This window comes from Ambystoma mexicanum, chromosome 8 (genome assembly GCF_040938575.1).
Source record: "Ambystoma mexicanum isolate Mex_15411 chromosome 8, UKY_AmexF1_1, whole genome shotgun sequence".
NCBI classification, from domain to species: Eukaryota; Metazoa; Chordata; class Amphibia; order Caudata; family Ambystomatidae; genus Ambystoma; species Ambystoma mexicanum.
The window spans coordinates 727506348-727528465 of NC_090929.1; the positions used below are offsets into that span (position 1 = coordinate 727506348).

The window sequence follows — 22118 nt, forward strand, 5'->3', positions numbered from 1 at the left end:
GCTAGTGTCTCTGTGCTTTCTCTTTTCGTGTTTGATTAGTTCCTTTGAATTTACGAGCACACCCCTGCTCTTCTGTTCCCTTGAATTTGTCACCACCTCTGTGCTCACTGTTTGTACCACAATATCCATAAGGTACTTCATGTCTGGTGCACTTATCTTTATTGGCAACTCTGGAGTCCTTGCACCACAGTTCCCACAATAGAGCTACTTCTTTGGTTTACTAGTGACTCTGCCTTCGTTTGTGGAAGTAATAATACTCCAATTGCCAATATGCATTTATCATCCTTGCTCCCCTCATGGGAGGGCTACAATACTCCTTTGTGTACTCTTTTCTTTTTTGGACTCTTGCCCCACCTCCTCAACTGATCCTCCATGTCTCTCGCATTCTGTGCCGTCTCTCTCTGGCAGGGATCCAGAGCCGTCTCTATTGTGCAATGTTTCCTTGACAGAACTGTTCAACAAACGTTTCCCCTTCTTGGCTTTCCATGTTGAGTTTGTCCACAGATTGATTTTTGGACTCGTTGTTGCTGTGGGGTAAATTTACCCACTCAGCAGAATTCCCCTCCATCACCAAGCTGCACTTCAGCAGTTACAAGCAAAATGGCTGCGCTGGCTCCTTTGAGCACCATTGCCTCGCACCAAAACTGCGTTTTCAGGCTATAAAATGATGGCTGCACTGTCTTGCCAAGCATCTCTTGGCCAAGATGGAACAGGGAGCACACTGTGAAAGGCTGCCAGTTGGTTTTCTTATGTGCACCAAAGAAGAGAATTGAAAAGCAGCACTGCTTTGCTGCAAGCTCAGAATTTCCACTTGAAAAAGGAAATATTTTACATTTAAAATGATGCGCTGTGATGCTCCTTTCGTCTGTTAAACAATATACAGTTCTGATCCAGTGAGGCCCAACTATGCCCAGCCATATGCCAGTTGTGCTTTAGCAAAAGAAAGCATTTCTCGCTGAATGACAGGCTGTGTCAGGCAAGATCTGGGAAATCACCAGAAACTTCACTCCCAGCCGTATGGAAAAACGCTTGACTTTTATGCTACAAAATGTCAAAAATAAACGCTTCTTTTTTTTTTTTTTTTTTTTGTGATGATTTAGTTTGTTTGGAAACTTTTTCATCATTTAAAGAAAGTTTGTTAGTCTTTGAGTTTAATGCTTTAGGGTTTAGAGTCGGTGATTGTTTTTTTGTTTAGTTCCAATATAGCGCTTAGAAAAAGAACAATTGTGTAGGTGTACTTATTATTATGGCCACGGAGAAGGGCGGCCCACCTTTCTTCCGTGGACATTTGTTTGGTTGAAAGTTGAAAAAACGTTCCGAATTGTTTACGTTGTGGGGAGAGTTCTTTGCATTCCATGACTAGGTGAAAGATGGTTTCAGCGATTTTTTTGATCTTTGCAGAACCTACAGTAGTTGTTTCCAGCATCAATCTGTCTTGTTGTAGATAAGTATGATTTTGTGGGAAGAATGTTCAGACGTACTTTTAAGAACGTTGTTCGAATGGTTTGGTCTGGGAAGATTTGCAAGTAGGCTGGTGGTTCGTGGATTTTCCGATTATCATTTGTACATTGGAGATTCTGTTTGTAAGTATTCTTTTTTGAATGGTCTTTATCCAGTCATTGTGCAGAAGTTTCATTTTTGCATGTTGTGGGCGGAGCGTGAGAAGTTCTTCTGTAATGTCTTCCATCTCCCTTTCTTTTCTCATTGAAGATTTCCATTTTTGAAGTATTGTGGTATTGAAGGTGTTTTTTTTTTAGCTCGTAGAATTTGGATTGCTGGAGTTTTTTCGTCTGTCAGTATTTTGCGCAAGATGTCTAATCTTTTCCATTGTACATAGGATTTGATTGAATGAGTTGCCATTTCATAGCGTATTCTTGGCATTGGGTATGTTTGTGGAAGTCGGAGGATTTTACGCCAGAAGATTGATTCATATTTCGTCCAGTTGATTTTGCAGGCATTCAGCATTGCTTCTGTTCCATATGTTAAGATTGGGATGTACTTCTGTCTGTAATAGGCAATAATGGGCTTGAAAGAGAACTTGCCATATTTTCTGTGAAGTATACAGCCTTGCCTTGATAGAGTTTGAGCTGTTTGGTCAATTTTGTCTATCCATTGATCTTCTGCTTTCGATTGATTTATTGGGATGCCAAGGTATTTAAAGGATGTCACATTTTCAATTTTGGAGGCGTTGATCATAAAGCTCGGTTGGTATGATTTTTTTCCGTATGGTTTGGTGAGGGTCATTGTCTTAGTTTTTCCAGTATTAATCGTTCATTTGTTTGTTCCCATATATTGTCAGCGTGGCTTGAAGTCCAGTTGGTGTTTTATCTAGTAGGACGATATCGTCTGCATATGCCATAGCCGGAACTGGAATCGAATTGATTTTTGGAGGGTTGGTTTTATTGGATGTTAGGTGCTCTTCGATGTCAGCAGTGAACAGATTGTAAAGTGTTGCTGCCAGAGGACAACCTTGTTTTAGACCATTTGCTGTTGATATGGCAGATGTTGTGGCTCCTTGTTTTGATAGTCTTACTTTTATAGTGGTTTTTGAGTACAGTAGAATAATCGGTTCAAGAATGTTCGGTGGACAATTCCATGTTCTAAGTTTCGACCATAGTTTTTCGCGTGAAATTGCATCGAAGGCCATCTTTAGGTCAATGAATGCTGCATATACTTTAGAGTTGGAATTGATAGCTTCATGCTTGATTAATTGCAATAGTATCAGATTAAGGTTTGTTCCAACGTTAGCTGTAAAACCTGTTTGCCTAGTCGAGAATTTGTTGTTTTTTGTGGCCCACGTGGTTAGTTGTTTTAGTAGTACTGCTGCAAATAATTTTCCTAGTGGATCGAGGAGGGCAATCGGACGGAAGTTTTGGGGATCTTCTCTTGATCCTTGCTTGTAGATTGGTACAATTATTGCTGATCTCCATGAGTTTGGTATTCGGTGTAGTGTATTGATCAAAGTTGTGATGTGACACAAGAAGTTCGCCCAGGCAATCGGGTCTTGTTTAATGACAGCATTAGATAGACCGTCAGGGCCTGGTGCTCTGGAGGTGTTAAGCTTTTTGATCAGTTGAATGAAGTCTTCGAATTACGCAAGTATTTTCCATGTTGGTTTTATTGCAGGCAGTGTGTTCTGTAGATCTGTTCTACGTGATGCGTAGATGGTGGCAAAGTGAGTTATCCAAGTTTCTTGTGCTACATTGGCTGTGAGTTTGTTGTTTTTGATGGTTTTTGTTGAGCAAATTCCAGAGCTCTCTGGTGTTGTGAGTCTTGTGGAGTTTCAATATGTTTTCTGCGTCAGCTTGTTGAATGGCGCTTTTTTGAGCTTTCATCCAATTGGAGTACTTCTGTTTCAGAGATTTGATCTGGTTAATGTTCTCTGCAGTTGAGGTTTTCTTTAGTTGTCGTATTGTTCGATTTAGGGATTTTTTCCTTTCAGCAATTTCTTGATTATATGAATGATGGTGGTCTTTATGAAGACGGTTTTTAGTGGTTTGTCGGAAAGGAACTAAAATCCATTCATAGTTAAGTTTTGCAGAGTCTGTCAGGTTGGCGTCTTGGAATTTTTTTGGTAAAGTGGCTATGATTGGTTGTGGGATCCTTAATCTTGATGTTGTACCATTTAATTCTAGCAGATTTGATATTGCTGGGTCTCTTTGTTGTAAAGAAGGTTGAGAGTGGACAGTGAGTTGATTATGATCACTCCTGTCGGTGTGTACAGTTTGTACTTTTGTGACTGATTGATGTAGGCTTTCAGATAGAAATATGTAATCGATAATTGCGTGGAATGAACCTCTACTCCATGTTGGAGTGTAGGGTGTGGAGGTGCTTGCATGATTCAGAAGTATTAAATTTCGTGTTGTGGTTTCTTTTATCCATCTCCTTGCATTTGGAGAGAGTTCTGAGTTGCTTTCAAGAAAGCCATTCTTGTTGTATAACTTAATATTCAGGTCGCCACAGATTATTATTTCCAATGTCTGATATTTTGTTGTAGCTTTGTCAATTGAGAGGAACACTCCATCTAGGAAGGCATCCGTTGTTATTGCTGCTGGGTTCCAGTAGAGGTTTACAATTAGTATTATTAAGTCGTTTTTACTTTCTCCTTTTTTGTCAATCCTTGTGGAGGTTAGTGTGATAAGTTGGGTCCAAGGGTTTATGTTCTCAGAGATTGTTACTGTACTGCATGGGTTTATCTTGATTAAAGTGAGTAACCCAGATGCGGGTCTTCCTTGTTTTTGAACGATGGCTGGGTTGAGAAAGGTGATAAAACCGTCACATGCCGGTGGGTCGCTGAGCCAGGTTTCTTGAAGGCATATAATTTGATATTGTTCTAGTTCAGTAGATGGATTTGTGAAAAGGTGTAGGTTCCCTCTAGTGTTCCACAAGCATAGTGACCACGTGAACTCGGGATTAATTGATTGTTATGAGTTGGTCATCATTGAGTCTTCTGTCGATACGATTTCTGCAAAGGTGGTTTCAGGCTCCTAAATTCTTCTGATCGGTTGTACATCTCTGTGGGGTTGGGTGTTCGTGTTGAGTCTTCCATCGATGCGGTGTCTGTAAAGGAAGTGTCAGAGTCGTAGCTTCTTCTACTTGGTTGATCGTTTCTGCGTGACTGGCGTGTTTGTGGCGAGTGACTTTGGCATCTGTCATCGCTAGTATAATCAGGTGTCTGCTTTTCCTTGTATGATTTCATTTGATCATTGATCTTTCTTAGACTCTTTGTGGTCGCTTTATACTTCGGTTTATTGGGGAGCCTTGTGTATGTTGATGCTCAGCATATGAATCCAAGTTTGTGTAGTTGGGCTCGCATTGATAAAATGAGTTCTTGATTCTTAGGATCCGGTATTTCTATGACAATCTTATCCAAGTTTAGGTCATCTTTGAAAGTTATGAGATCGATGTCTTTTGTTGTAAGTTTATTCAGGCGAGGTATTACACCAAAGAGACGTAGTAAGTTGGTTCTGTTTAGAATTATCGGTTCCAGTCTTTTGGTTTCATTTTCAATGTGAATTTCACATACTTCATTCTGTCTATATGGATTGACAAATATTGGGAGGATCCGACTCTGTTCAATGGAATCTTCTGGTGTTCTTGTTAGCGAGGCCGATGAGACTAGATCATAGGATTCGTCTCTTGTTTCGTCTGTTGGGTCGTTTTCCATCAATATAGCTGAGATTTCTTCTAGAGAGAGTTCTGTAGTTTTCTCTTGATTTTTATTTGTCTGATGATCATAAGATGAGGAATATTCATCAATTATTATGATGCCCGCCTGGTTTATTGATTGTAAGGAATGTTGGTTGTTTTCTGATGCTTGTTCTTCATGGGTGGTTAGGTTAAGCAATTCCTCATCAATCGGTAATTGTGGTGGGATCATTTGCGGTATTTGAGGATGTGTCTGCGTTAGGGGGTCTTGGTCTCTCTGTGTACTGGTGGATGGTGGTATTGTACGGGTTGTGGTTTTGGTCTTTGTTGATTGAGGAGGTTGAGTGTTCCGATTTACAGTTCTTAGAAAGGCTCGCGAACCCGTTTGTCGTTTTTGATATTTTTTTGTTGTGTGGGTTTTGTATCATTTGTTGTTTTTTCCTTTGTGAAAATCTGGAAAGGTTCGGTTGGTTTCTCTGATAGAATGTTTGAGTTGATTGTCTCTGGCTTTTGGGTGGTGATGTTTTGGCCCGATTCTTTCGTTATCTGCTGTGTGCCACTCAAGATTGTCTCCGTTGGATGTTGTGGTAGATTTGGAGGAGGAGGGCTCGAGGTTCGTTGGTCATTTGGTCTGTTCGATAGTTGCTGATGGTGTTCTTTGAGCATCTGTACTAGTTGTGCTGTAAGTTTTGTTTTCTCTTGGCGGTCGCCCCTTGCCATTTCTGCTAGTCTTTGTTGCCATCAATGTGTTTCCTCTGATTCATTTGTCAGACGGGATTCAACTGTCAGACAAAATGTTCCATATGGATCTGTTTTGAGTGAATTAGCGCTAGGACAGTTGCTTGATCCTTCATGGGGTCTTTTATAGCTTCGTGTAATTTCAGGAAAGGAATCATTGATTGAGAGAGTGTTGCAATGAGCATATTTTGTAAGTCTAACATTGTTGTAGGAATCCTTTGATTTGCGTTTTCTTCAGGGTGATCATGATTGTGCGTTGTATTTGCGTTTTTTTGTTGAAGGTTGCCTGGTTTTGGGTTCTTAGTTGTGGGCTCTGGGGTGTAATAGGATTCGTCTGAGTCATAGTTGAAACATGTTGAGGCCTTTTTCCCTTCATCAAGATCAGATTGCGGTTCTCTTTTCACCGGTTTGTTTTGAGTGTCATGGAGAAAGCACGGTGTTGATGTTAGTTGAATTTGATTTGCTTCTGTTATATTTCCGAATATTTCTTTTTTCTTTTTTCTATGGTTGTCATTAGTGACTCAATTTCAGTAATGTCCATAGATAATCTTGCTACTTTAGTTCTTGATTTAAAGGTTGTATGATCCGCTGAAAGTGTGGATTTGACGGAGTTGTGGGTCTGAAGCCACGCGAGTCGTGCAAGTCTTGCTTTTTCTTTTTTCGTATGTTGAGATGTTGTTGGTACTGATGATCGGGTGTTTAAATCTTGTCCCAATTGGTGATGTGGGGTATCTTTGTCACCGTTGTGATTAGGTTTGTCTTTTGCTTTTTGTTTACTGATAGATTCATGTTGCATGACACTGATTTCAGGAGCTTGTTCAGTTAGTGCGCTTGCTTGAATCTGTTCACCTGTCGATTTTATAGACTCTTTATTGTTGATCATGGAATTTGGCAGTTCATCTTGTGTCGAGTTACTAAGGAGATCATGATTTGTATATCTCTCTTTTCTGTTAGGGTCGCCAGAAGGGTCGTCTTCTTGACTTCTTGAGTTACTGAGGAGATTATGATTTGTATATCGCTCTTTTCTGTTAGGGTCACCAGAAGGGTCGTCTTCTTGACATTCAAGTTGAGGTCGCGAGGTGCACAAGGGTGCCGCAGGTACAGTGTCTTGTTGGGTTTCAAAACATGAATTGTGGACTTGTGCTTTGATTTCTAGAGGTAGCAGCTCAGGTGAGTTGAGTTGGTGATTAACTGCTGTAATTTGTGTCGCAAGTGCTAGTCGGAGAGTTTCCTGAGTGGAGTTGTCATTTTCTGGCTTGTGTCCAGTGCCAAAGCTTTTTGGTTTCCTTTATGGATTGATGCTTTCTTAAAGGATTGCTCCATTGTTAGCTGTGATAAGTCTTGCTCCATGGTACTAGCAGTCGCTAGTTTAGTTGTTTGTCTTGTTTTTGGACGTTGAATGGAGTGTTGTTTAGTGGTACGGATTGTTGTCATCATTATTGAGTCACTGTGTGTTCGCCTAGGATCCAAGGAGCTTGTCCTTTCGGTTTCCTATGCGTTTTTACAGGTAAGGTTTTATTTCTGTAGAGTTTGGGTTCTGGTAGGCGAGCCCTTTCTGTCCTCTGATTACTGGTGTGGTCAGAGTGCTTTGGGCTCCAAAAATGGGTTCCTTTTGGTCTCCGAACAGTAGTTTAGAGTAGAGTTTAGATGGTGTTGCGTTCAGGATCCAAGGGTCAAACCCTTTCGGTCTCCTGTTCAGTGAAGAGAGCCAAGGATATGTTCCTTTCGGTCTTCTGCAGTAGTTGAAAGTACGGTTAAAATGTTGTACTATTCAGGATCCAAGGGACGAACCCTTTCGGTCTCCTGGTCAGCGAGCTGGGCCTACTATTCAGGATCCAAGGGACGAACCCTTTCGGTCTCCTGGTCAGCGAGAGGGGTCAAGGCTGTTTTCCTTTCGGTCTCCTGCAGTGGTTGAAAATGCGATTTAACTGTTGTAGTATTCAGGATCCAAGGGGCAGGCCCTTTCGGTCTCCTGATCAGTGATAGTATCAAATTAGTGAGCTCTATCCCAGTGTCCCATTTAGTCCATCATCGGGATTTAATATTCCCAGTTTGTTACAATGGTTAAAATTAGGCTGACGTTCGGTATCTAGGTTGGGAGTTCTTTTGCTCTCTTTGTTGTTGAAGAAAATGAAGATCTTCTTTTTGTGTTGGCGTGTGGATCTGAGTTTTCTCTGTTTCCGGTCAACAGGATGAGACCTTTGGGTAGGTATCAGGGAGGAGAGGGTTGTTGGATGTTCACGGTTTTGGATCAGGACTGTTATGTCCTTGGTGGGAGCGTTTTTCAGACTTGAGGCCGCAATAAAGGGGTGGTCCAATGAGTTCCTTAGAGCAGAGAGTCTTTTGTTATTTCTTTCCTTTTATTCCATAAAAAAGAAGTTTTTATTATTTATTTATTTTTTCTTTCTTTTTTTAATTAAAAGAAGTTTAGTTTAAAACGTTTTTGTATCGGTGTTAGCTGGAATTGTAGGTGGAAAGTCAGGTTCTGGACTGTGGCAGTGAGGGGAGAGCGTGGGCTTATTGTCTGCTAGAGGCAGACACGTAGAAGCACGTAGAGGCAGTCGGGCTGTGGGCGTTGATGACCGCCGATGAACGCCGAGCTGAAGCGCTAAGCCGACGCAGTGCTGGCGCAGGTTCGCTGTTTTCTTTGGAGCTTCACCAGCATGGAGTCAGACGCGGGTAGTAGCCGTGAGGCTGCGGGCGCCAGGAGTCCCCATGCTGGAGCGCTGAACTGGAGCAGCGCGGGCAGACGCGGAAAGGGACCAGACGAACTGCCGAGAGGATGCGACAGAGCAGCAATGCTGCGGGCGCCAGAAGCGAGGAAGCCGAAGCGCCGTGCCGCGCCGGAGCCGCGCAGACAGAAGAGTCCGGATCCGCAGGCGAACAAACGCGGACGGACCGCGGGGCCGCGGGCGCCAAGAACCAGCAGACCGGAACGCCGGGTCAGTGGAGCGCGGACAAAGGGGGGATGGAGTCCAGAGAGCCGAAAGCAACGTAGAAAATCCGCGAAGATCACAAGTAGCGAAGAGGGTGAGTGTGGGGGTCCGTGCCAATGTTGAATGAGAACGTAACTTCTGAAGGGGTGAGGAGAGATCAGAGAGGAGGGAGGGGAGAAAGGGGGGGCTTTGTGGGTTTTTTCGCAGTCCAGAAGGGGGAGTTACCCCCGAGGGGGGGGGGGGGGTCTTTCACCCAGGATTGTCGAAGAGTTGCATCCGACAATGCAATATAATCAGCTAGTGATAAGAAGCAGTCAATCTGGAATCCAACGAGCCGGGAGGGAGGTATTGGGGGGCGCTGCTGAGCCTGCAGACCTAAAGACCAAAAGACTCTGCAGCAGACTCCGCGGCCGCTCCGCGGCTTTCTGGGTATTTTAAAGGCACCAGTTGAAACAAAAAGAGGACAGGAAGCAGGTCCTCACAGGTACAGGAGCAAAAACTGTAGAGTCTTCTCACAACCGCAACCAAAAGACTCTGCAGCAGACTCTAAACGCTTCAAAAGAAACCCTAGCTCTCTGTGCATATGTCAATTTCAGTGGACCTGTACCTTGAACAGATTGCTGTGTAAGAGAAACTGACAAACAATGTTTGGAATCCAGAGGGAAGAGAAAACCGAATTTGAAACACACATCTCAGCGCAATTCACCATTTGTCAAAATGGGCTTTTGCAAACAAGAAAGATATCTGTTTTAAAAGTGTAATGTTGAATAGGCCCTGTTCTTGCCTAGAAATGTAAGGGGGGTTTGGTTAAAATATAATATAATGTTGTATTCTAACAGCCTTGCCTTTTGGGCTCAGGGAAACAAAATAAATAAATAAGTAAATAAATTCATTGGCTGTACTGGGGAACCAGCCAAACAGGTTTCCTGCATGGCTTCAAAGGACAATTGTATGCTGGCAACAGGAGTGGCCTTCCCCCAAAAGGAGCCACATGGATTCCTGGGACACCTACGTGTTACTTTCAGCATCTGGAAGCTCTGAATGGACCAAGAGGATGCATCTCACACGCTCGTCAGACTTGTCTGTGCTCCAGCTTGAGACAATAGATACTGGTACACCTACGTGTTACTTTTGGAAGTGACGCATAACATTCACTCAAACTGAGAAACTCCATGGCAGCCCTGGGCTAAACTGACAGTTGTTGGTAGCCTGGAAAGACATGACCATATTTGGATGACAAAGGGCCATCCCATCTGGCTTAACACTGCTTTCATTAATAAACTTCAAGACTGTTATTTCGCTAAGATTTATAATAGGTCAGGCGTAGGGGTACAGCTGGTCTGTTAGGCGACTCGTGATTCAATAGTTAAGGTAATATTGCTCTTCCATAATAGTAGAATGTCATTATATAGTGTAGACTGGGTAGGAAACCCTTACTCCTTGTTTATGTCTCTGTAAGGCCGCAGTTCACCAGATTGACGGTAAGCCGATAGAAACCTGTCATGAACAGTAGTGAATCACAAAAAGAAAATCCAGGACTCTGCGCCCAGTTAGGAAGAATACGTATTTTTAATCAATTGCCCTTTAATTGATGACAAACCCCTTTCTCTCCCCCCTTTTCTATTTTGACTTGTGCAATGCAATTTTTCATTTTTGTTGTCTACTGATCCTATGCATCCATTCCCAATGCCAAGCCTTATTTTCTGTCTTTGTTGATATTATGGATTATGGATATGTTGGATATTATGGATAATTTATCCATGTGTATTTTTTGTTACGTTATGTTTAATTTAATTCAAATGGATCATTTAACATGGATGCCTTCCTTTGCACTGGGTTGGTGTCGGTTTATGAAAATACATATGCCTTCTACATAAATTGTTTTGTACTGTTGTTAACTGTACTGGATAATTAACCACATAGGTGATACGTTAATGTATCAGCCCTGATTTGAGAAAGGCCGCGGCAGGCCGAAACATGTGTCATCAATTAAAGGGCAATTGATTAAAAATACATATTCTTCCTAACTGGGCGCAGAGTCCTGGATATTCTTTTTGTGTTTCACTACTGTTATTTCGCTAACCGGGCAACGCAATAATGTAAAAGGTTTACAATTTAAATTGTAATTTTTGTGGCTTTAAACAAGATATCGTGGCTGTCGATAGCATGTATGGGACGGAAACGCCAGAAAAATGTGAATCATGGGAAAAGTACATGGAACATTAAAAATTTATGGAAATATGCTCTGTGATATGTACACATACCTAAAATTGTGAGATTTGGGGTGAAGCGGTTCCCGCTAAAAAGTGCGAAAAACTATTAGAAGGGCGAAACAAAGTCCTACAAACTTGGGAGTTGCACTACCATGTTCTGTCTGAAATATGCAACCTGCCTATGTAATTTACAAAAGTGCCACAACTGTAAAAAGGAATGAGTTATGTCTAACTTGATTTTTGGCAAAAATGACTGTGGGATGGCTTTGTACCTCATAAAACACAAACCCATGAACTGAGTCCCCTCCTTGAGGAGGCAACCAACATAGGCTGACCTATCCGGTTCGTAGGGGTAGTTCTAGCTTAGTTCTGCCCAACAATAAATCCTGTGATGTCACCCTCCTTATAAATAAAGGGGGGGAAGCTTGCATGAGGTAGACTCTCTTCTGAATTTCCGGCACCTTCGTATCCAGATATTCCAGATTCTACTGCTGGGCTAGAGCATAGCTGACCCTATCCAGGGAGGACCATTGATCCGGAAACCCCACTAAAAATCCCAATAACTTGGGGGGAAAAGCTGTAGTACCCTGTTGGGAGTATCCTGCGACCAGACTGGCTTTTTGCCCCACTACCCGCATGCTGCTGTGCCGTGACCAGACAGGCCCGGCTGTTTTCTACTAGGAGAGCCCTTCAGTGACCAGATATTGCCTTGAGTCCAGAAACCCGGTTGGCTGTCCCAAATTCCAAACTCCAGCGCTGATTGTGAGTATTTCCCCATCCCATAGAAACACATAACATACCCCATCTTGATACCTTGTCTTTGTCCTGCTCTCTAAGCAATCCCATCAATACCCTGATAACTTGATTAAAACTGTTTGAATTCTCTGTGCATCCTGTCCTGGATTTCTTAGTGTTGGCCCCATTCTTCCACTCACTTCTGTAAGTCCTTAGCAATATTTTTATTAAATAAATTAATTCTCCCTAAGAAAAGAGGCACACTGCATGAAGGGTTACAACTGCAGCGTAACTTTTCTATTCACGGTTGGCGTGTCTCTTTTCTAGCCATTACATCTAGTTTAAGTGAAACTCATCCTTTCCTTTCCCAACCGATTTTCTCTCTTAACTGCTTTATTTTCCCAAAACTGAATCTCCTTCCATAGTGAAAATCTCATCCAATTATTCAGTTAGTCACTCTTTCCCTTCCATATTATCCCTGTGATGTGCATCTACCCCTCAGCCTAAAAACCGCATTCCAATTCGGTCTATTTCACCGTTTAAAAAAAAAAACGTTTTGACATTTAAAACTGCAAAAGAGAAGAATGCAACTTTTCAACATGTGATTTTGGCTGCACTGTGTTTTTACTTTCAAGTATTTGAACTGTAGCCCTTTGTTGATACCTTGCCTTGTAGTTGCCAGTGATATTACATCGCTGATACTGTGATAAATCATATTTACCTTATTTATTCAATAGCACGCAAATTAATTATTTACCAATTCCAAGTGTCATTTTCTGCACTTGCAAAGGGTTTTAAAATGTTTGCTGCCTAATATCCCTGACTCCTTGCTGCTCCTTTCTATCCACTCAAAATTAAATTAATTGGGGTTTGAGGGAGCATTGCAGGGGGAAATCTTAACTTGGGTGCTATCTACCCGAATAGAAAGTGTTCCTATTCATCTGTGCTTTGGATATGTTCTTGTAGAAGGTCAACCAAGTGTATTTCCTTAGTTTACATTGTACCTATCAACCTGTTGGTGATTGCTGCCCAATATTGAAACTGTGTGCTTTTCTTTGATTTTAAAATAAATAAATATTGTATTACCACCAACGGGCCTGGTTCATAGTCCATTGTGACCCGGGGTATTTGTAAAAGGGGGTGTGAGACGGGTTGGGTGCCAGCTCAATTCGAAATTGGTAGAAAATAAAGAAAAAGTATTCTAATTGAGTGCTACATCATAGGCTAAGAGCAGGAGTCCTGGTCCGGTGTGTGACGCTCGATTGGGATCCTTTACATTGCCTCTCCAGTTTAGAAATCAGACAGTCTCTTTGAAGTGCTCAGTCGGTCTGGTGTTCATCAGTGATTTTACAGTTGCTTGTTTTTCGCGGCACTCGAGCAGTTTGGGAAACCTCTGGTGCCTCAAAACTTCCACTGCCTCTGCATCAGCTATAAACATCAGATTTCAAAATTACCCCCTGCTTTACATCTTAACTCTTTAGCTTCTCTCCCTGTACTACTTCGCCATTACCACCTCTCCTCCTCCCACATCTTGTACTACTCCACTAACACTTTGACCAGTATCTGGTCAAGTGTTCACCAACATGGAAAACAACTTTTCTTCTCTCTTGTTCAATGAAGCAACTGCATCACAAATAGTTATTTCATCATAGTTGCCGATCAGGTTAGTTTGATGCTATTTATAGTATTTTACTCTTCTGACCTTTTGGTTTCTGATGATTACTACCGTTATGATGTGTTGTTAGGGCAATATATGATTCTCACAATTGGAATCATCAATAGGTCCAGGACGACAATTATGGGAGTCCACTGTGAATCCTTTATAATATATAAATGTACAGTTTTAGTATCTTTCATAATCTATCATTCTTAGGTAGACATGCCATATATGGTGAATTTGGCATTACATTAGTAATTGGACATTTGTAGCGTAAAATCAGGCCAAATTGCCACATACTTAATTTATCATTTCTTCACTTTGTCCTCTAAAGGCACATCCATCTAAAATGTGATATGTCCAAATGGATTTGGTGCTGGGGGTAACCTTCAGAAGCCATCACTTTAGCAATGAACTAATGAATATAAAAGCTTTTTACTTGTGTATACTGTTTCTGATTTCTCGTGCAGTGGGGCACTGCGGTGAGCACAAGCAACATCTGCCAAGCCTTTTGTAATTGTATGTATTTGCTTGTGAAAGTAAGCTAAGTAATTTGAGCCAAGTCACACATGCCTCAAAGTCAGCCAATAACTATCACCAGTATCCAATTCAGAGCGACATGAACAAGGCATTGTGGGTATGCAAACAAGCTGAAATGCAAACATTTAATTCCATAAAATTCTTTCTTACACAGCAGTTCTATTTTATACATAGCTTAATCAGCCCAACAAATACATTTATCATGGCTGAAGACAACTGCATGCTTGGTTTCACCAATATGCTGGATAATGAGTGCAGTACAGTTTGACAGCCTTGTAGTTGGGAATGTGTAGCCATCAACAGCAGAGTTATGGCAGGGTTAAAAAGGCTTGAACAAATAAATCTTTCTCCTGAAATGTGAAATTAAACTAAGCCATTTGAGCCAAGTCGCACATGCCGTAGCGCCACCCAGAAAGCATGAACCTCCAGTTCAGAGCCACATGAGCAAGGCATTGTGGGTATGCAGATTTGCTTGATAGGAGTTCAGACTACTATCAGAAGTGCCTTACAAAAATTAAACAGGCAGCGAAGGTCGTCCCATTTTAGGATGCCGTTATAAAATTACAATGAATGGGGGGTTTAGCCAATTAATGCATGTGTAGTATGGAGGTGCAGTGTGGAGACCTAAACATTGAACATATGGTAAAAGTGCAAAGGATGGTCTTAATTTGAGCTGTGTACCTGTGAGTGGATACTTTTTACAAATGTATATGTTTAAAGTTGTTTTGAGTTATGAGAGTTATGAGTTGAGTGCTGAGCAGTGGTAAGAAAGTTAGAGACATGAGTGTGGTTTCTGTGGAGTGCATGCTGCAGAATCTGGATTGAACTGGAATGGTCTCCAATTGGCTGACAATACAGTTGAGGAAAACATGCTCAAGTATTTTAGAGTGGTGCAGAAGAAGAGACCCGTCTGTAGAAGGACAGATTGTTAGTGCCTTTAGAAGGTTTTTCAAGATGGGTATGACCGCAGACTCTTGTAGAAGGCCGGTAAAATGCTAGTTGATAGATTTTGAAGAGAGAGGAGGTCATAGATTCAAGCTCTTTGATCTTTCAGGGTGCAAATGGATTTATGGAAGAGGAGAATGGGTTTGCTGAGTTGAAGATGTTGAGGTGCAGTTAAATGTCTGCAGGGATTTGGCAGTTGGGGTGAAGATGCGCCCTTGTGGTCTTGGAAAACAATCCTCAGGGTTGTGCCCTAGACATAGTGATGTTGATGTCCAGGCTTCGATGTAGATAATATATTGTAAAAATGGTACAGCATAAGTCACAATTCAACAGTAGCCATGAATTAAAGGCCTGGTGATAAGAGCTGCTGACCGCATGAGGGGTGGAGCCAGGACATGGTTGTGTTACACATTAACACGTCCATGCTTTCTTAAAGCAATAAACTGATTCTTTTGCATGCTGGGAAACGCCTGCTCCAACTCCTCTCTTGTAGTCTGGTAATCCTATTAATATGAGGGGTAGGGTTCTGTGAGGTACAGTAGTCACTACAGTAAGTAACCTATACTATTTGCAACGCATAACAAATATTTCAGCACTGACATCTGTGACATTTACAGCACTGTATTAGTCTTTATTCTTGCATAACTATGTAACCCTTCCAACTGCCAATTTCTGCGTTTCCAATAACATTCTGCTGAACCCTCTTAACATAACAGCAACTTAAATTTAACATGCGTCTGGTTGCTTAATGTTTCTGCATGAGCATAAAGTCGTTAATTTCTGCTGAAATAGGTAGATTAAAAATAATTGTGAATGTACAACATGTCAAATCATATGGGAACTTCATGTTGTAGTAAGTATTTAGCCCAATAACTTTGTTTCTGATGAAATAGATACTCCTGAGAGTATCCTAACACACGTCGCATCTGATTCTTTACCTGTATGCCACAATAGAAAGGTGACCATTCTATTCCAAATGTAAGAGCATGAAATCTTTCCCAACAAAGTACTTTGAGATTTCAACTTTTATCTGGTAAATTAATAGTGATCATGATGTTATCCTTATTTTGGCAGATTCTGTCACTATTGGAGTAAAGGGGATAAGTTTAGGAAGGAGTTCATCTCACATGGCCTCAAGTCCCCACCATCCTCGGGGTCATTCTACCAATGATGAGGAGGAAAAGGACGATCGTACATTGCTTGGTGAGAAATGAAAAGCAAAAGTGAAATATTTCTTTGTGGCATAGCAGAACAGTCTGTTGAATTGGGAAGATACATGAAGTGGAAATATGTAAATGGGGTGAACGGTCAACACAAAATAGTAAAAAGGTTTAATTTAAATTTAATTGCAAAACAAGGAGGTGGTCAAACCAAAGAAATGGAAGTAAAAAAGGAAGATGTAAGTGAATAGTATAAACATTCCACTGTTTCTTAAATGTAACGGTGTGGAGTAAGTACATTGATTGTTTATTTATTATGCACTTATACACAAGTGTTTCAAAGCGCAAACATGCATGGGAGGGGAAGACCTAAGGAAGACACGCGATCTTACTAGGCATGTTACATTCAGATCATTTGGGTGCACAGAAAGGAAGTGTGTGTTTGGGGGGGGGGGTCAATAATGGACCAAGTGCGCTCAGTCCCATCACAACCTGGGTTAAAGTGCAGAGAGATACCACTTTAATCTGTAGTAACCTAAGTGCAGTAGTGCTGTGACAAGTGCAAGGCCTGGGGGGAAGTACAGGAGACTGCGAGGAGAGCTTGGGACCTTTGGGGCTCTGAAGGTACACCAGGCAGCCAGTCAGCTAAACTGAACAGACGTAGAGAAGAGAGAGTGACAGAGTAGAAAGAGGTGGTTAGCAGGGAAGAGGGAGGGAGAGAGAAGGAGAAGGAGGAGGTGAAGAGGAAGGTCTTGAGGAGTTTCCAGAACTCAAGGAGATCAGGCTCAAGACTGAGAGAGGCAGGGGGCTGTTCCATAGGGAGGCACCTGCAGTGGATAAAGATCTCTGTCAAGTCTCTGCTTGGAGAAGCGGCTCACCCGCAGAGAGTTGGAGGAAGACGAACAGAGGGTTCGGAAAGGAGAGTTTTTAGCAAGAGAGAGTTGCAGATAGAGTGGGCCCAGGCCCCAGAACGCCTTGTGGACAATGCAAAGGGTCTTGAATTTAATCCTTGCAGCCACAGGGAGTCAGTGAAGGGTTTTCGGTGCTGGAGAGATGCAGTCCCTGGGCTTGAGGCCAAGGATAAGTCTTGCAGGTCTGTTCTGGATGAGTTGAAGTGGATGGACGGTAGAAGAGGGAAGGTTAAGAAAGAGGCTGTTGCAGTAGTCTAGCCTATAGAGGACCAGGGCTCTGGAGACGGTGAGCCTCTGGGGCAAAGTAAGAAAAGGAAGAATACCTCTGAGTCGGTGCAGTTGGTAGTGGGACATTTTAGAGATGTCCGCGATGTGAGATGAGAAAGAGAGAGTGGAGTCGAAGATGACCCCCAGATTTTTTGCCTCGTTGGTAGGTGGAGGCGCAGGGCGAAGGGAGGCCGGCCAGAGAGTAAGAGGGAAGGCAGGAGCAGGGGTCCCGATTAGGACAATTTCTGTCTTACTGGCATTGAGGCAGAGGTCGTTTGCAGGACACAACGACTGTATTGCGGACAGACAGTCATGTATGAGTGAGGAAGAGGCATAGGGTAGCCTGAAGGAGAGCTGCGTGTCATCCGCAAGTTGGCACTAAGGTGGTATGCTTTTTTTGTAGTTGTTTAGGAGGAATGTTTCAACTGGCTATATGAGCAGTCAACTGATTAATTGAAAGGATCCTCAATTGATAGAAAAGGTGGAACATGCACACACAATCTTAATAATACAAATAGATATTCTCTCTTCTCTGAGCCATCACAGAGATATTTTTCAATAAGGAGAGTACAAATCACAGCCACGTTCGGGGAGACTGTTTAGAAAGTGGTGACACACCATTCAAGGTGAGGTAATTTACACTCGAAGTAGCTAATTATATGATTAAAATACCTACGTGAAAAGGGCAGATATAACCTAAGTGTATCGAGATTAGCATTAAATGACAGGAGAGGTTTCATTCCCATCTAGAAAATTATGTTTTTAAAATGGAAGATGGTCAGTGTTTCAGCTCTAGTGTTTTGAGCATCCCGTCACATGGTTAATTTGTTCTCTTGTACTTGGGTTGACTAGATGGAACAATACAAAACACCCTGATTAAACACACAGAGTAAGCAATGGAACCTGTGAGCTCAAATGAATATGCGTAAGTAGATGAAGAACAAAGAGTGCACACAAAAAAGGCACTGATGAACCATCTCTATGGTTAGCTACATCCCAGTCTCTGTCTTGCTAATAGATAGTTGTAGCTTATCCTTCGAAGCATTTTGCATTGAATAATGGCACCCACCAATACAACTGAATGTAGGAGTTGTAAAGTAGCATACACATCATGTAAACAGAGGTTACCAAATGCAACAGTACATGGCATATTGGTAGTCAAAAGTTGCACAGAAACATACTGCCCTTCCTTAAATATTAGTTGGGCCCCCCTGTGTCATATCTTTCGGGAATCCAGTTAGAAAATCTAAAAGTGATAGATGGTAATGGTTGAGACAATGCTTCGGGATCAGTGGAACTTTCCCAGGCTAACAAAACATTGCATCATTTTTAGCTGTTCTCTGCGACTACAGAAGTTAACCAAACCTATAGAAATCACTCAACCACAAAACAAATTCTAGCCTGGATCTGAATTACTGTAGATCCATGAATGCTGCACATAGACGTTCAAAGCCTATAGCTTCCTCTCATTCTTTGCATCCTTCAGCCTCTCTTTATGCACACCAAGCCTCTACAGAAATCCACATGAATATCCTGAGACCCATAGAGCTATCCTTTGACACAGTGGTACCCCGGTGTACAGTCCTATTTCTTTTCTTTGGTTAAAATGGACGGACATGTGTATTTCATCTCGGACCTGCATGTTTTAAATCCGTTTCTTCAAGAAATGTCAATTCAGCTGAAATGTCCTTGAGGTTTGCAGCACAGCCTGTCATCGTCCTCCATTGTGTTTTCATCAGTGGACTCAGTTGCTGCATCCCTAAAATGCCAAGGGAATCACATATGCCTCTATTTCAATAACTGGTTTATTGCATCTACCTCTCATCTGGAGGCCTTTACATTTCTCTAAATGGTGCTGAAGATTTCTTTTGATCTCTACCTTTCCAGCAATTCAAACCTCTCTCTCGTTCCATCTTAATGTCTGTCCTTCATTGTGGTGATTCTGTAGACAGAGCTGGCATTGGCCTTTCCTCTTCCAGAGAGCATTAGGGCCTTAAAACAGATTTCAAATCTTTTTAAATCTGTGTCAACCATACCCCATAACTTGATAATTTCAGAGGATTGCCTATAATGGTACATCCAAATTGTGCTTTTAATGTACGTCATAAAGTGCAAAGCTTGGATGCTAAATGCCTCTCATTTGAGACAGACGTATGAGCCTCAGTGTCCATTTCTGGTCAACTCTATGCGTGTCTTTTACAATGGTCTGTAAAGCCAAATCTGTTAAACCCCTACTTCTCTGCATAGATTCTGAGACTCCAATTACCATGGAGTCTTCTGAACAGAGGTGACCTTCTACCCCTCACCTACTTGAGGCTTGGAAGCATCTGGTCCTTCTAAGATAAATATCTGTATTAAAATGTTCTGGCATGGAAGGACATGTCTGCACCTTTTTAAGTCATTTCCTGCACAGCAATAACATTCCTGTTCAGGTAGTGTGAGAAACCTGATGGTGTCTCCCTAACTAGTCCCCGGGGGTCTGTCATCCAGGTGGCCAGGACACGGCTATTGCTATTGGATCCAGTTCCTGGGGGTGGGCCAGTGAGGGAGGATCACCCGGATGGGCGGTCCTCGGGGAGTAGAAGAGGGGCACCGACAGCTGGGATGCAGTATCCACTTTCTTTTCCCCCTCCTACCACGTAGGATATTCCGAAACATTGCCTCCTCCCTTTTCCAACTCTAAAACTTTCGCACATCATGAAAGACGACGGACAAACACAAGAGCCGTTTACCTGATGTGTCCCAACACAAGGGTCAGGCAAAGTAAGGCAATTGACCTGAATCGCACACACCTGATGGCCCTTTATGATATGATATGGTATTTGTAACGCGCCTATACACATGTGTTTCAAGGCGCGACGAGGCAAGGAAGGGGGGAAAAGAGGGAGGACAGAGACAGCGATCTTACTTGGCCAAGCGACATTGAGATTGCGCAAGTGCAGGGCAGCGCGGAGGGGAAAAGTGCCAGGGGAAAGGGGAGGGGGCAGTGCTGTACATGAGATCAAAACAATAACAAGAAGTGCGGCCAGCAGGCGGCAGGTGCAAGGCTAAGTGCAGACAGCCGGTGTCCACAAGTGTAGGTAGGGGGACTGTAGGGTTACAGATACAGACCCAAGTGCAAGGGTTGCCGGGAGGCAGTGCGGGTGTGCAACTGGGCGGGCAGGGACCTGGTCCCGAAATCAGAGGGTAGCCGGGTGACCAGTGCAGTATCAGGCAGGTAATCAGCAGGTGAGAGGAAGAGAGAAGGCAGAAGCAAAGAGGAAGGTCTTGAGGTGCTTCCGGAGCCAGAGATGGTTCTCCTCAAGTTTCAGAGAGGCAGCGAGGCCCCAGCCGAAGAAATAGATCTACCACCAACTCGTTGTTTGGAGAAGCGACTGACCCTGAGGGAGTTGGAGGTGGAGGAGCTAAGAGCTCGAGTAGGAAGGTATTAACGAAGAGAGAGTTGGAGGTATTGTGGACCCATGTTACAGAAGGCCTTGTGGACAATGCACAGGGTCTTGAACTTAATCCTTGCAGCCAATGGGAGCCAATGCAGAGATTTCAGTGCTGGAGAGATACTATTCCTGGGCTTGAAGCCAAGGGCAAGTCTCCCCGTCCTGTTCTGGATGAGTTGCAGAGGGTGGAAAGTAGAAGCAAGCAGATTTAGAGAGAGGCTGTTGCAGTAATCCAGCATAGAGCGAACCAGAACTCTAGATACAGTGAGCTTCTGGGGAAGGAGAGGAAAGGAAGAATACCTCTGAGGAGGTGTAGTTTGACTTCTTGGAGACGTCAGAGATGTGAGGAGAAAAGGTGAGTTTGGAGTCGAAGATGACCCTGTGAGGTTCTTAGCCTCACATGTGAGAGCAGGAAGAGGGCCAAGGGAGGCCGGCCAGAGAGTGACAGGAAAGGAGGGTGCAGGTCTTCCAATGAGGAGAATCTCTGTCTTACTGGCAATAAGGCAGAAATCGTTGGCGGCACACCACTCCTGGATAGCAGAAAGACAGTCAGGATGAGATGAGAGAAGAGAAGAGGTGGCAGAGGGGAGTCTGAAAACAAGCTGAGTGTCATCCGCATAGCACTGAAAGTTGAGCAGAGAACGGCAATGCGGTGGCCGAGAGGTGCCAGGTATTGGTTGAACAGCCAGGAAGAGAGGTTAGACCCCTGAGGAACAACACAGGTAGAGAGTGAGATAGAGGAAAGGAAGGACCCAAGTTGGACCTGGGAGGGTCGATCAGAGAGGAACGAGGTCAGCCAGGCCAGAGCCTGATCGGTGATACCCAGGTTATCACAGAGACGATTGAGTAGGATGGCATGGTTCTCTGTGTCAAAGGCAGAAGAGAGATCGCGTAAGATGAGGACAGAGGGGAGATTATAATAAAGGTTAGAGAGCAGGTCTTCATTCATATTCAGGAGAGCAGGTTCCATGCTTCTGGCTGCTCTGAAGGCAGACTGATGGTCATGGGGGCAACCAACAGATTCAGTGTGAAGATTAAGCTGGGAGATGGACAGCTTTTCCAGGTGTTTGCCCAGGAAAGGAGTGATGGGGATTGGGCAATAGTTAGACGGGCAGGAGGGGTCGGCTGGGGGTTTCTTGAGAAGAGGGTGCACAAGAGAGTGCTTCAGGGGTGGATGGGAAGACTCCAGTGGTGTGTTGCAGAAGTCAGCCAGGAGTGAGGGTGTTAATTGTGGTCCTTGATGGTTTTGGAAGAACAGGGAAGAACCTGTTTTGATGAGACTTTCATAGATGGGATTTGTCGGACTTTCCCTTCCCCACAGTGATAAAAGGTGGAGCACGAGAGCACACTACGAGCAAGGCAGACTGCACAACGAGACAGCTATCCAGGCACGGCAGTTCAAGAGGAGGAGAACGATAGTGCATACCGAGAGGG

General features: G+C 43.2%; 1 protein-coding gene across 4 annotated transcripts in view; it reads left to right on the plus strand.

Annotated features, from left to right (window-relative positions):
- Window positions 1–22118, plus strand: part of FAM149B1 (family with sequence similarity 149 member B1) — a 1843046-nt gene that overhangs the window by 1700869 nt on the left and 120059 nt on the right. For 3 of the 4 annotated variants that reach the window (XM_069610541.1, XM_069610540.1, XM_069610539.1), the window contains one exon: window positions 15987–16115. The exons of the other annotated variant lie outside the window; for it this stretch is intronic. In XM_069610541.1, coding sequence (XP_069466642.1) covers window positions 15987–16115 — 129 coding nt within the window. The remainder of the gene's footprint in view (window positions 1–15986; window positions 16116–22118) is intronic. 4 annotated transcript variants of the gene reach the window in all.